At 43.5% G+C, this 12,000-nt stretch overlaps 1 protein-coding gene across 9 annotated transcripts in view; it reads right to left on the bottom strand.

The window, feature by feature from the left end:
• Nap1l4 (nucleosome assembly protein 1 like 4) overlaps nucleotides 1–12,000 on the bottom strand; it is a 44,745-nt gene that overhangs the window by 10,330 nt on the left and 22,415 nt on the right. For all 9 annotated transcript variants that reach the window (XR_015448955.1, XR_002397339.2, XM_087205494.1 and 6 more), the window contains exons 8-11: nucleotides 9,370–9,441; nucleotides 5,264–5,403; nucleotides 3,885–4,030; nucleotides 221–243 (exon numbers count right to left, since the gene is read on the bottom strand). Coding sequence is in view for 7 of the 9 variants with exons in the window: in XM_087205494.1 (XP_087061620.1) it covers nucleotides 221–243; nucleotides 3,885–4,030; nucleotides 5,264–5,403; nucleotides 9,370–9,441 (381 nt within the window). In the remaining 2 variants the exon portion in view is untranslated. The remainder of the gene's footprint in view (nucleotides 1–220; nucleotides 244–3,884; nucleotides 4,031–5,263; nucleotides 5,404–9,369; nucleotides 9,442–12,000) is intronic.

The raw sequence follows: 12,000 nt of genomic DNA, 5'->3' as shown, positions 1-12,000 counted from the left end.
AGAGGAACTCAAAAACAAAATGGCAAAGCAGGTAGGCAATGCAGGCCTGTAGCTCCTCCATCTGCCTGCTCCTGAAGCCAATGTACAGAGCTCCCCACCCCACAGTGTAATGACTTCATGTGTGAACCCCAGGATCCCAGGAAACAGGGATTAAAAAGAGTAGGCACCCACTCAGGAAACAGACTTTAACAGGACAACAAGACAACAACACAAATCTTACCAGTGATTCGCCATCCCCAGAGGCTAGAAAAAAGAAAAGACAAAACATATCTACATTACACTGACAACCAAAAAAATTAAAAGGCCACAAAGAGGAAGCTTAGCTAGCACAAAATGGACATTTCACAGCCCGAGGGCTTGGCCAGATGTCACCTAAGCTCTGTAACTACTCACAGATGCCTTTGTAAGCTCCTCCACCACATACTAAAATTGATGCCCTGTCTCCACCTTGGCCATGCATGGGTTGCTATCCAAGGTGTTGTGATAACCCACCTGACTCCATCTTGAGCCTCACCACCACTGTGTGCTTGTGCTTGGACAAAGCACCCAAAACCCACACTGTGTTTGGCAGAACACTTGCTGCGGTTGCAAGTTGTTTTTTTGTAGCTCACCTAGTATGTGAAACTTCCTCTTGCCCCCTTTAACCTGGCATGGTTCTGCTTCTGTAAAATTCCACTTGCTCTCCCTTTGAGCCCTCCCCAACTGAAAGCATGGTTTAGAAGGAGAAATCCAACCGCTTCTCAGTGCCGAGAGATCTTTCCAGGCACTAGCCTCTCTCGGTCACCAGCTTTGAATAAACAGTCTCAAATCTGACTCAAGAGTGTGGCGCATCTCTATATAGAACAGTGTGGTTTTGTTTTGATTTTGTTTTTGAGATGGGGTCTTGCTGTGCTACCCAAGCTAGCCATAAATTCATGATCCTCCTACTTGTTTCCCAAACTGGTGAGATTATATGTGTATCCCACTATGCCTGGCTTAGTCATGTGTTATAGTTTAGATCTAAAATGGCCCCCAGGGCCAGGAATTTAGCTCAGTGGTTCTGCTGCCTGCCTTGCAAGCGCAAGGTCCCGAGTTCTATCCCCAGTACCAATCCCCCCCTGAAAAAACCACAAAATAAAATGGCCCCCAAAGCCTCATATGTTTTGAAGGTGATTGGATTACTGGGGGATGGTATAGCTTCCTTGGTGTTAGGAGGTGGGGCCTGATCAGAAGAGGTGGCTCACTGGGGCCATGCATGACCTACAAGGGCGTTATCTCCCTCTGACTTTTTCCTTTACCCTTTGCTTTTCTGCCACCATGAAGTAAGCAGCTTTCCTCTGCCAGACCCTTCCACCATGCCTTCCTGCCTTGGAGCCAGCCAACTATGGCCTAAAAATGTGAGCCAAGATAAACCTCTCCTCCTTTAAGCTGCAGATATTGGGCATTTTGTCCCAGCAATGAGAAAAGTTATAAGACACCATGCTTTTTATAGACCCTATGGAAAGCTATGGAAAACCAAGGTTCAGAAATCTATGAGGGTTGAAGGGCAAACAGGAAGAAAGTCCTCTCAGTGCCCCAGGCTGCCACTGAGTGCATTAATACTGCATGGGGAAGATATATCCATACCTGTGGAACTATTGTAGTACAGGTAAAGACATAGGAGCAAGAAACCTCAAACCCATGTGCACAAAGTACCACTGAGGTGTTTGCTGATGCCCTCTACAGAAGGGCATAGCTCCTCCCCAAAGATGATGCTCAGATGCAGTCAACACACACAAGACCATGCAGACTTTGGTGCTGACACCGAACCAGGCAGGACAGAAACAACAGGGACTTGTAACCACACCCCACCAAGTTGAGCTGACAGTCACATGATATACAATTTAGACCCCTAGCCAAAGAGTTGTGTTACAAGGCCTCAGCTTCAAGCAATTGAACTGTTCAGTGTGGAGACATGGTAGTTAAGTGTGGATATCACCCACAAGGTGTCGATGCCATGTGGGGAAGGCAGAGGGTCAGAATCTGGGCTGCCTTCACCCTGGGCCACAAGGAGTCTCAGCAAGTGGTTTCTAGACTGGTTGTTGATGTAAGGACAGACAGGCAGCTGGGCTAGCTACTTAATATTTCCTTCATTTCAAAACAAGTCATCAATTTTGTCTTGTCTGTCCACTGCCTCCTACCCCATCATCCTCCCTTCTAATTCACAGCACTCATTACTCGATCCTGTATTGTGTATTAACCTGCTTATTTTAAAAATAGCATTATTGAGGTACAATTTACATACCATAAATCCACTTTGAAGGTACAGTCTAATAACTTGGTAAATTAATTTTAGATTTGGGCAATCATCACCATAAAACAATTTTAGAACATCAAAAATCACCCCAAAATTCCCAATTTGCTTATCAATTCCATTCTTAGTCTAAAAGTTATTTTAAAACCAGTTTTAAGGAAACTTCTTATGAGCTGGGTGTGGTGGTACAAAACTGTAATCCCAGCACCCTTAAGGAGGCTGAGGCAGGAGGATCAAAAATGAGGCCATGCTGGGGATTTAGCTCAGTGTGCCTGCTTCCCAAAGGCCAGGTCCCCAGTTTGATCCCCCCTCCTACCAAGAAAAAAAAAAAAAGTTGAGGCCAGCCTGAGCAACTTTGTGAGACCTTGTTGTTCTCCTCCTCGCCCCCCAAAAAAGGGCTGGGGATGTATTTCAGTGTGAATGCCTGCAAAAAACAAAAGAAAAACAACTTGCAGGCACTGGGTCCAGGACTGAAAGCCCCTCTACTTCAGGGGTACTTAACACAGATATCCTTCAATATACTCAATGCAAGGTTTCAAAAGGAATTTTTCCAAACAGGGAAACTTGGGCATAAAACTTATGATTGTTCTTACACGCCAAACCTTTTAGGTCCAAGTCAAATTGTAGAAAAAAAAATAGTCTCCATAGTAATAAATACTGGCCTCGCCTGTGAAGGGCAGCTTTATGGATGAGGACACTGAGTTTAGAGACAAAGCAAAACAGGCATTCCAGTCCCAGGAAAAGAGCTGCTAGAGGCCTCACACACAACTGACTGTTGGTAGTGGGAATGCTCATGTCTTCATGAAAAATAAAAAAATGGTTTTTTTGTATCCATCTTTTAACATTCCCAAGTGGTATGGCTATACATCCTCTCATGATTAGAGAATTATCTTGCAACTTAAAAAAAATATTTACTCTTCAAATTGATTACAAGTGAACCAATCCAGCATGGTGGTGCATCACCAGTAATCCCAGGAGTTAGGCAGCTGAGGCAGGAGGACTGCTGCAAGTTTGAGGCCAGCCTGGGCTACACAGTGAGTTCAAGAACAGTCTGGACTATATAGCAAGACCTTGTCTCAAAAACAAATTCCCAAAAACCCTGTGCTCTATGGAATAGTGTGTACAAAAAACAAAACAAAAAACACCTAAGAAAACTGACAAGAAAAGGGGGTTTGACAGGTGATTCAGATGCTGTGCAACAGTGATCAGCCATAGCCAGGAAGACAGAGGTAACCACTGGCTGGGTCACCTGCGGGACACACCACAACTGTCAGGGGTGGGATTGGGGTCAGCTGAGGAAGCAGCCCAGAGCAAGTGCTCCCTTCAGTTTTTAAGTGAGGTTGCATGTGTTTTCCTGAGCAGCAGTCAAATGGAGGGAAGTAAAGACTCTTTCTTCCCTTTCATGACAAAGATGATAACCTGATTCTTCCTGTCCCAGCTCCCAGCCTACAGAGCTTGCCCATGTACTAAACACAGTACCCTGGATGGAGCCATCATTGCCCACCTGAAAAGCACAGAATAGGACTGAACTTTCTAGGACACAGCTAGGAATGCAACAATACAACAAAACTTTTTCACACTGGTGCATTAATAAAAGGCCCATCTGACTTACCTTTTAGTGGGTTGAAGAAGTTGAAAAATGATTCATTGGGCACTTGTTTAGTGATTGTTCTAACAGTGCCCCGACCCTTATGCTTCTGCTTTTTCTTGATGGTTTTGACTGTAACATTTTTTCCTTTCTTCCAGTCAATAGTACACCTTCGGAGACAAGATAGCAGTTATGGAAACATACTTCTGGAGAAAAATCAATTACAATGCATATAGAAAGCAGCCTACAGCTCTATGCTTAACCTATTTGCAAACCAAGTATTACAAGGCCTCTGAAGTGCATCCAAAGGATGTCTAGTGGGAAAGGCCTGGATCCTCTTATTCTAGGTGCCTTGGCTGCCTCTGGGCAGACTTCTGAAATAACAATGGCATTATTTTTTCAGAAGTTCCATGAGGACTCTGAAGTGTGTCTTCTCTAACAAGGTCCCATCAAATCTACACAATGCACAAGAGCTTGTCATCTGCTGCCCTTGAGAGGAGAGCACACATGTAGTTACTCACTCATGTACGTGAATTCTCAAATCAACTAAGTGCGCAGGACAACAGGGGGCCACACAAATGCTGATGACCAACATAGAACACACCATCCAGGATCCCTGCCTTTGATTCTGTCACCCTGGACACAGGTGACCCCTGGCAGCAGCTGAACAATGTCTGCTCAAGAACACACTTGAAAAAGCCAGGCCCTTTCTCATACGATGGCTTGGCCCTAGGAAACAATTAATATTACCCTAGCCATTCAAATCTAGCGAGATTTTAATAAAGCCCCAGAATACTTATATGAAGAGATTTGTTTTAATGGATAGAGGTTTTATTTTGCAGTGCTGGGGATTGAACCTAGGGCCTAGCAAATGCTATGCAAATCCTCTACTACTAAACTACAACCCTATCCTGAATGAGTGTTTTAATTCAAGGATAAAACAATTTCCCAAAATCAAACCCACCAAAAGGAATTGATTCTAAGCGAAGTTCTCTCCTTGGTGGTCTATAGAGACTGAAATCAACACGAGTCAAATGGCATATAAGCTGACAATTTCCAAAGCAATCACCTGATCAATAATGACCTGCACTAACTCCTTCACCAAATACATTATTTGCATTTGAGAATTTTAACTTATCATGTCTAGAGTACATAATACCTCACTCAAGTAGAAACAGGGCATCAGCCCCAATGTTCACATCTGAAGAAGCATCATCTCCCAGCTTTGGTCACATATCTGCATTACATATGTCCAATCTGAAAGCCTACTGCATTTAAATCTTTGCTGGGCTTTCAGGAAGGTTCAAGATCTTTTATATTCTTATTTCCTATCTTTTTACTTTAAAATTCCAAAATCATCTGCTTTTGTTGCAGAAATAGAAGCCAGAAAGATATTTTCTTACCCATCACAGTCCACAATTTCAGGACCTTCAAAGGAAAAGGGGTCGGCCTTGTCTGGCTCTGACTTCATCTTGTATGTTTTTGTCAGGACTGGATTGGTAAAGTAGTCATTGGGTTCAAAGTGGAATTCTAACACAAAAGACTGAAAGCAGAAAATGAGAGTAGGGACCACTTAAACTCTAAAAGCAACCAGTGTCAAATGTCATAGGTCACATGGGCCTTCCTGGAAACTGCCCATTCAGCCCATTCCCTTTCCCTCTTTATCCCAGTCCTCACTGCTGGCAAAACCAGGGTTGCATTGTGTGCGATAAAGTGAAGGTAGTGATTCCAGATAGGAGGTGGGTGGAAGGAAAGGATAAAGCTCCCCAAGGATGAAGTGAATCCTTTTCTGTGAAGTACTCTGCAGATGTGAACAAGACATGGGTACACTGGGAAAGCGGACAAAGGATACATACAGAAAGCAGCAGCAGAAGAGACCAAATGGCTAACAAAAGAAAACACGTAAGTTACATAGACAAAAATTGAAAGACACAGCCTACTTTAGGAGCAAAATGCATAAAAATACTATGTAGGGCTGGCCAGTATTGTGAGATACTGAAAATACTCATATACTGTAAACAGATTTACAAAAGACAATATGGCAGTATCAAAAATTAATAAAATAGGAAAGTATATTCTCTGGCCCAATAATTCAACTGAAGAACTTATCCTAAATTTGAGGAAGCTGGATGGATCCATTACTATGTACAAAGAGTCTCACCTCAGTTCTGTTTATAAAGAGAAAAGGTGGGCCAGGGATTTAGCTCAGTGGTTTCGCCTGCTGCGCGCGAGCTCAAGGTCCCGAGTTCGATCCCCGGTACCAAAAAAAAAAAAAAAAAGAGAGAGAAAAGGCAAAATGATCTCAATTATCTATGGGGAGTTCACAAGACTACAGATTGAATTCAGATCCTGCCTGTGCCCGTAGGTGCTGTGTGTGTTTCTAGGGAGTGTCTCATCATCTCTGTGCTCTGGGATCCTCATCTTTTAACACTGAAGGTAACAACATTCTGCCTCTCCATCAATTGTCTTCAGGGTCAATCTACAGATGTATGTACAACAGTGCCCAGTCCAGGCAAGGCTGGCCAGACCATTGTAGTAAAACTATGGGGGAGCACTTTAAAAGACTTGAACACCTTGTACACCTTTAAAACTATGTCCTCCAAAGAGGAAATGAAAAAAGAACTCTTGAGAAAAAGGTGGAAAGAGGATCAGGAGAGCTTAGGACAGAGGTGGCGAATCTATGGTATGCGTGCCACAGCGAGCTGTTTATTATCACTGAAAGCTCTAAAAGGCTTGCTATCACTGGGGCCTGGCCAGCAGCTCCTGTGACTCCCTGGAGCAGAGGGCAGGATCTTACAAACTCAAAGTTTAGCTAAGAAAACCTTCCCAAACTTCCACTGACGACCAACCCACAGAGGAGGGAGAATAAGTGGGGTGGGAGTGGGAGACTGGGAAGCTGCCTGTAGAGGTGTTTAAAGTGGGGCTGTGTGAACAGCCTGACTGAGGTTGGATCACAAATGCATTATTATGCCTGATCTTTCACCATTCCTTACTTTTAAATAGGTAGAATTATTTATTTTCTCTTATTTCCTTCCATTACATTTCTCTAAACCACATTTCTTTGTGTTTTCTTTTTTCCCCTTCCCCTCTGCCTTTGTTCAGTGCAGTCATTCAAATGCAGTTGGGGAAAACTGAAGGACTTGCTTAACCACCTATCCGAGAAGTAACCCAAGGGTAAGGCTGCCTTGTTCACACCTCTACATAGCCTAGTATACTGTCAATATGCTAAATATGCCCAATCTCAATGATGATTAAAGAATAGAAACTTAGCCTAATTTTTTCCAGCAGAGTAGTTATGGTTGTTATTTTTGCCAATCTTTATGCTGAGAAGACAAGGATGTAGGTGATCACAGCTGAGTGACATAAGTCTGGGTGAACGGCATATGATGGGCATTCTCTGTATAGTCACTTCAATTTTGCTCTAGATTTTGGAATTACTGCAAACTACAAAATGAGAAAAGACTTACTAAAAAGGAAGGATAAAAACTAGCAATAGCTGGGCCGGGGATTTAGCTCAGTGGTTTCGCCGCCTGCTGTGCAAACACAAGGACCCGAGTTCGAGCCCCAGTACCAAAAAAAAAAAAAAAAAAGGCAGCACTAGCTGAAATGGAACCATTACAGGGTCTCCCAACCACTCACCATCTCTGATCCAATCACAAAAAATATCTAAACTAAAAAAATGTTAGGAATCTAGATAATACAAACTGGGTACAAGTATGCTGATCATAATGCAATGATCAGAATGGGGAGGTAGTACAATACTTGGGGAATGTTAAGGAAACTACTCATAGCTCACGGTCACAGTCACAACTACTTCTCCAGCCAGGGGTGTGTGATATGACCCCATACACATGCTGGGAAATACGGGCAGGTGGCCTCTGAAGGGAGGGGACTGAGGATGGTTGTGTTTTTATTACTTTCTTAGATGTAATAACTCAAACAGAAAAAGGCCATGGGGAAATTCATTAAGCTGTGGGCAGTTATTTTCAGAAGATGGCAATTTATGTAGTATTGCTATATTTGCCTGTGTTTTCTCTATACTCTGTAACAAGCAGATGTGGGTTTTATAATGAGGAAAGTAGAAGGAAACAGACAAAAGTGACAGGCTACAGACTACTATGTTAGGCTGCAGTAAGATGGAAGACAGTGGGTGGAAAAAGAAAATGGACCTAGGAAACCATCAAATGGGTGTTTGGTAAGAAAAAGGAAGGATATGAAAAAAAGAAAAAAAGAAACAGTCTTTGTAAATAGGGAGGGGTGGAGGGTTGAAGGGAGGGCACCGGAATGGGGAAAAAACATAAGATCATGTAAAGGTACAAATTCCCGATGATGAATGTCATCATATTGTATACCTAAAACGTACCAATAAACTTAATGAATAAATAAATAAATATAAAGAAAAAGGAAGTAGAAAAGGAGAGAGTTCAAGAGAGGAAAAAAATGACAAGTGAGTTTGGATAAGGTATTGCAGTGGCCATATGGGCCGAAGAGCAGCCCTTGCCCATGAGCAGGCTTCACTCTGGGCTCTGTACATTGAGGCGCACAGGGAGGCAGACAGGTCCAGGTCCCTGACTCCCAAGATCCCTAAGGTACAGCCACTTACACAGCATATGCCTCCAAGACCTGAAACTGAAAACTCTATCAAGTCACGTGTCACTAGAGTTGCTATAGCCCTAGAACGGTACCTATCAGTCATAGGCAGGCTGTTAGGTTATGAACAACGCTCCCTGGAAGGACCAGGTAGGCTGAGACCTGTCACCAAGATAAACAGAAGGGGCTAGATGAGGTCAAGCTCATCCATCCACCCCAATAACAGTACCTGTGTAATGATCATTTTGGAGTGATGCTACATGACAAATCAAAGAATGGGAAAACATTTTTCAGTTATATCTGCAATTATTTTTTAGCCCAAATGCTAGTAGGTTTCTTTCCTCAGTATTTCTGTGTAAGTGCTGCTCATATTTGCATATGTACCTCCTACCATTTAAAAAAAAAAATTTGAGATGGGAGTCTGAGTTGCCCAGGCCTGTCTGGAACTCATGGACTCAAGTGATCCTCCTACATCAACTTCCTGAGCATCTGGGATTACAAGTGCATGCCCCTATACCTAGCTACTTCCTATCCTCTTCAACTTTGTCAATCTCTACCAGTTACACCTAAACTGCTGAGGCTCTTAGGAAAAGTATATCATTTCCACCTAATGAGGAAACACACCAACTAAGGGCCCAGGATGAGACTCAGTGGGCACTAGGACAGCTCAAAAGTTCAAACCTGTTTGATGCCTGGACTGGCCATCACCCTGCTCCATGGCCTTGGGGCAGGATGTGGTCTGTTGTTACTTCTCCAACTGTCTAGCTCAGACTCCCCACCACAGCACTGAATAAGGCATAGAGAGACAGCGTGATAGGAAGCCTGACTCCCAGTGAGCAGTCTCACTCAGAGTTTTCCAGCCATAACAGGGTTTGGATTTCTTGCCCTGGCTCCAAACAGGAGCTGAGTTGGTACTCACCATAGGCTGTCCAGGGTCTGAAAATTTCACTTTAATATCTTGCAGATGTTTCAAGATTGGCTCATCATATTCCTAAAAAAAAAAAATAAATTCCAGTGGGTTTTTCTTGTTTTTTGAGACAGGGTCTCACTACGTAATTCAGACTGGCTTTGTACTCACTTTGGAGCCTAGGCTGGCCTCAAACTTGCAGTGATCTTTGTCTCTCAGCCTCCTGAGTGCAGGAATTACAGGCGTGTACCACCACACCTGGCCTCCAATGGGTTTTAAGAAAACAATCCACATCTCATGTCACGTATATACTCCTAGATGTTGGAAAATTGGGACCTACTAAAATTTTGCTCTCATCAATTCAAAACTTCCAGGAAGCAACCCAAATCTATCCACAGACCATGTGTCTTTGTATGGTACAGACCATGTGTCTTTGTATGGTAGCAATGATGTACCAAGAATCAGGCACCATTTCTTTTGGTTGTTTTTTTTTTTTTTTTTTAAAGCCAGGGTCTCACTATGTAGTTCAGGCTGGCCTTGAACTCACTATGTACCCCAGCCTGGCCTCGAACTTGCAGCAATCCCCCTGCCTCAGCCTCCCAAGTGCTGGGATTATAGGTTTTCGCCACCATGCCCGATCACCATTTCTCCTTGGCCTAGGACAATGATGACCATCCATAACAGCAACAGGGCAGCACCTTCTATACCTGCCTGCCTCCAACAGAGCCAACCTCACTGCTCTCCTACAATCATGACATACAGAGAACAGAAGTACCACTACCCAAGACTGCTGGCACTCAGAATCCTGGGGGACACAGAGTAGAAGCCAAGAAATCAGATGCTGTTGGCCTTCGAGGTCAGTTTTCCCACCTGTGGCAAGAAATATCCCACATCCCTAGCACATAGTCATTCCCTCAAACACACTTACATAGCACATGTAAAGTCCCATCTTCAAGAGCTTATGATTCCTATATGTGCTTTTATAAGTGACCAATATTTAACACCAAAACCTGTCATCTCAAGATTCCACAAGAGAAAAAGCAGGAAATGAATTCTAAGACTTCTGTGACTGCACACTAGTGACAGGTGCTTCCTTTGTAACATGGAATCACTTCTTTACTCCTGAAGTTTGGCAATGAGCCCAAGATTCTGTAAGGTTCCATTAAGTCTTAGTAGAGCCTGATAACTGTAGACTTTCATATTTTAAGTTCTTTTGACATTATTAAAAGAAACAAAACAAGCAACACAAAAAGACACCTAGTGGGCCGGGGATTTAGCTCAGTGGTTTTGCCGCCTGCTGTACAAGCTCAAGGACCTGAGTTCGATCCCCGTACCAAAGAAAAAAAAAAAAAAAGACACCTAGCAAACTCTAGACACCGCGCCCCCCCCCCCCGCCGAAAACACCAAAAACAAAAACCCCAAGATAGTTTTGAAGGGAGGCCATACAAGCAAGAGCAGTCACATTCTCAATACAAGACCAGGTGGCACCGGGCTGTGCCATGCACATTGCCTACCTACTAGAAATGCCCAGCTCTCAAATGCCAACATGCTTTTTTCTTGTTTTGTTTTACAGTACTGGGGAACACAGAGACTTTGCATTGGGCTACATCCCCACCCCTTTTTTGAAACAAGGTCTCCGTAAGTCACTCAGCTAGGTTCCAACTTGCAATCCTTCTGCCTTAGGCTCCCAGAATGCTGAGACAATAGTGTGTACCACCAAACCCAGCTCCAATGTGAGTGTTTTCACTGGCATGTCTTCCAAGTATATAGTCTGAGGGCATTTAAACCTCTCCTACTCAAAGTAGCAGTATCCTGTTATTGTCCTCAAGTTTATGAAGTTACTGTTCTCTTAGTTTCCCCAGCCAGTTGGGTGCCTTGTGGGCTGAAAACTTTACACAATGCAAGGCATAATTGGATGCTCACAAAGCAGACACCAGCTGCATCTCAAACACAAACCATAAAGCTGCTATCTCAAAGTTTCACAATTCTACTTGTAGGAATCAATTGTTAGCACAGAACTGAAGAACCACAAGTCAATCTCATCTTTGGGATTTAATACTTGACCAAAGTGGAAACTACTGGCTATCACCTGCTATCAGGTTATAAACTGTTCAGATGACATTTCATGTCTCATATTAATGAGAACTCTGTAAATTCCAACAAAAACAATCCATGTCTTAAATGAAGCACTGACGGTAATATGGAAGTGTGCAGAAAATGAAAAGATTCTCCCATTAAAATATGATGGTCTTGGGGCTGGGGATTTAGCTCAGTGGTTCTGCCACCTGCCGCCTCACAAGCACAAGGTCCCAAGTTTGATCCCCAGTTCCAAAAAAAAAAATGATGGTCTATACCACAGCTCTCAAAAGCCAAGGCAATAATATGCATGAGAAGCTGCTTCACACCTAAGCTGCCGGACAGATGGCTGGGCAGCCACATGTGCAAAGCAGAGCCACCAGAAGCCATCCATCCAACCCAGTCATCTAACTGGCATTGAAAATCTCACCTTACTATAACTCCACTTCACCCAAAGCATGTCCCTACCCAGCAGTATAGACTGTAAAACCCAGGGCATATGAGAAAGTGGACCCGCAGGGCCACCCAGATCCACAACCTGTATTTCCACAAGTATCCCACTCCATA

The sequence above is a fragment of the Heterocephalus glaber genome, unplaced genomic scaffold (genome assembly GCF_053883595.1).
Source record: "Heterocephalus glaber isolate CG9 unplaced genomic scaffold, H.glaber_assembly_v1.0 deba00000594, whole genome shotgun sequence".
Lineage (NCBI taxonomy): Eukaryota > Metazoa > Chordata > Mammalia > Rodentia > Bathyergidae > Heterocephalus > Heterocephalus glaber.
The sequence above is the reverse complement of the archived record's forward strand: the minus strand, read 5'-3'. Positions and strand labels throughout refer to the sequence as shown.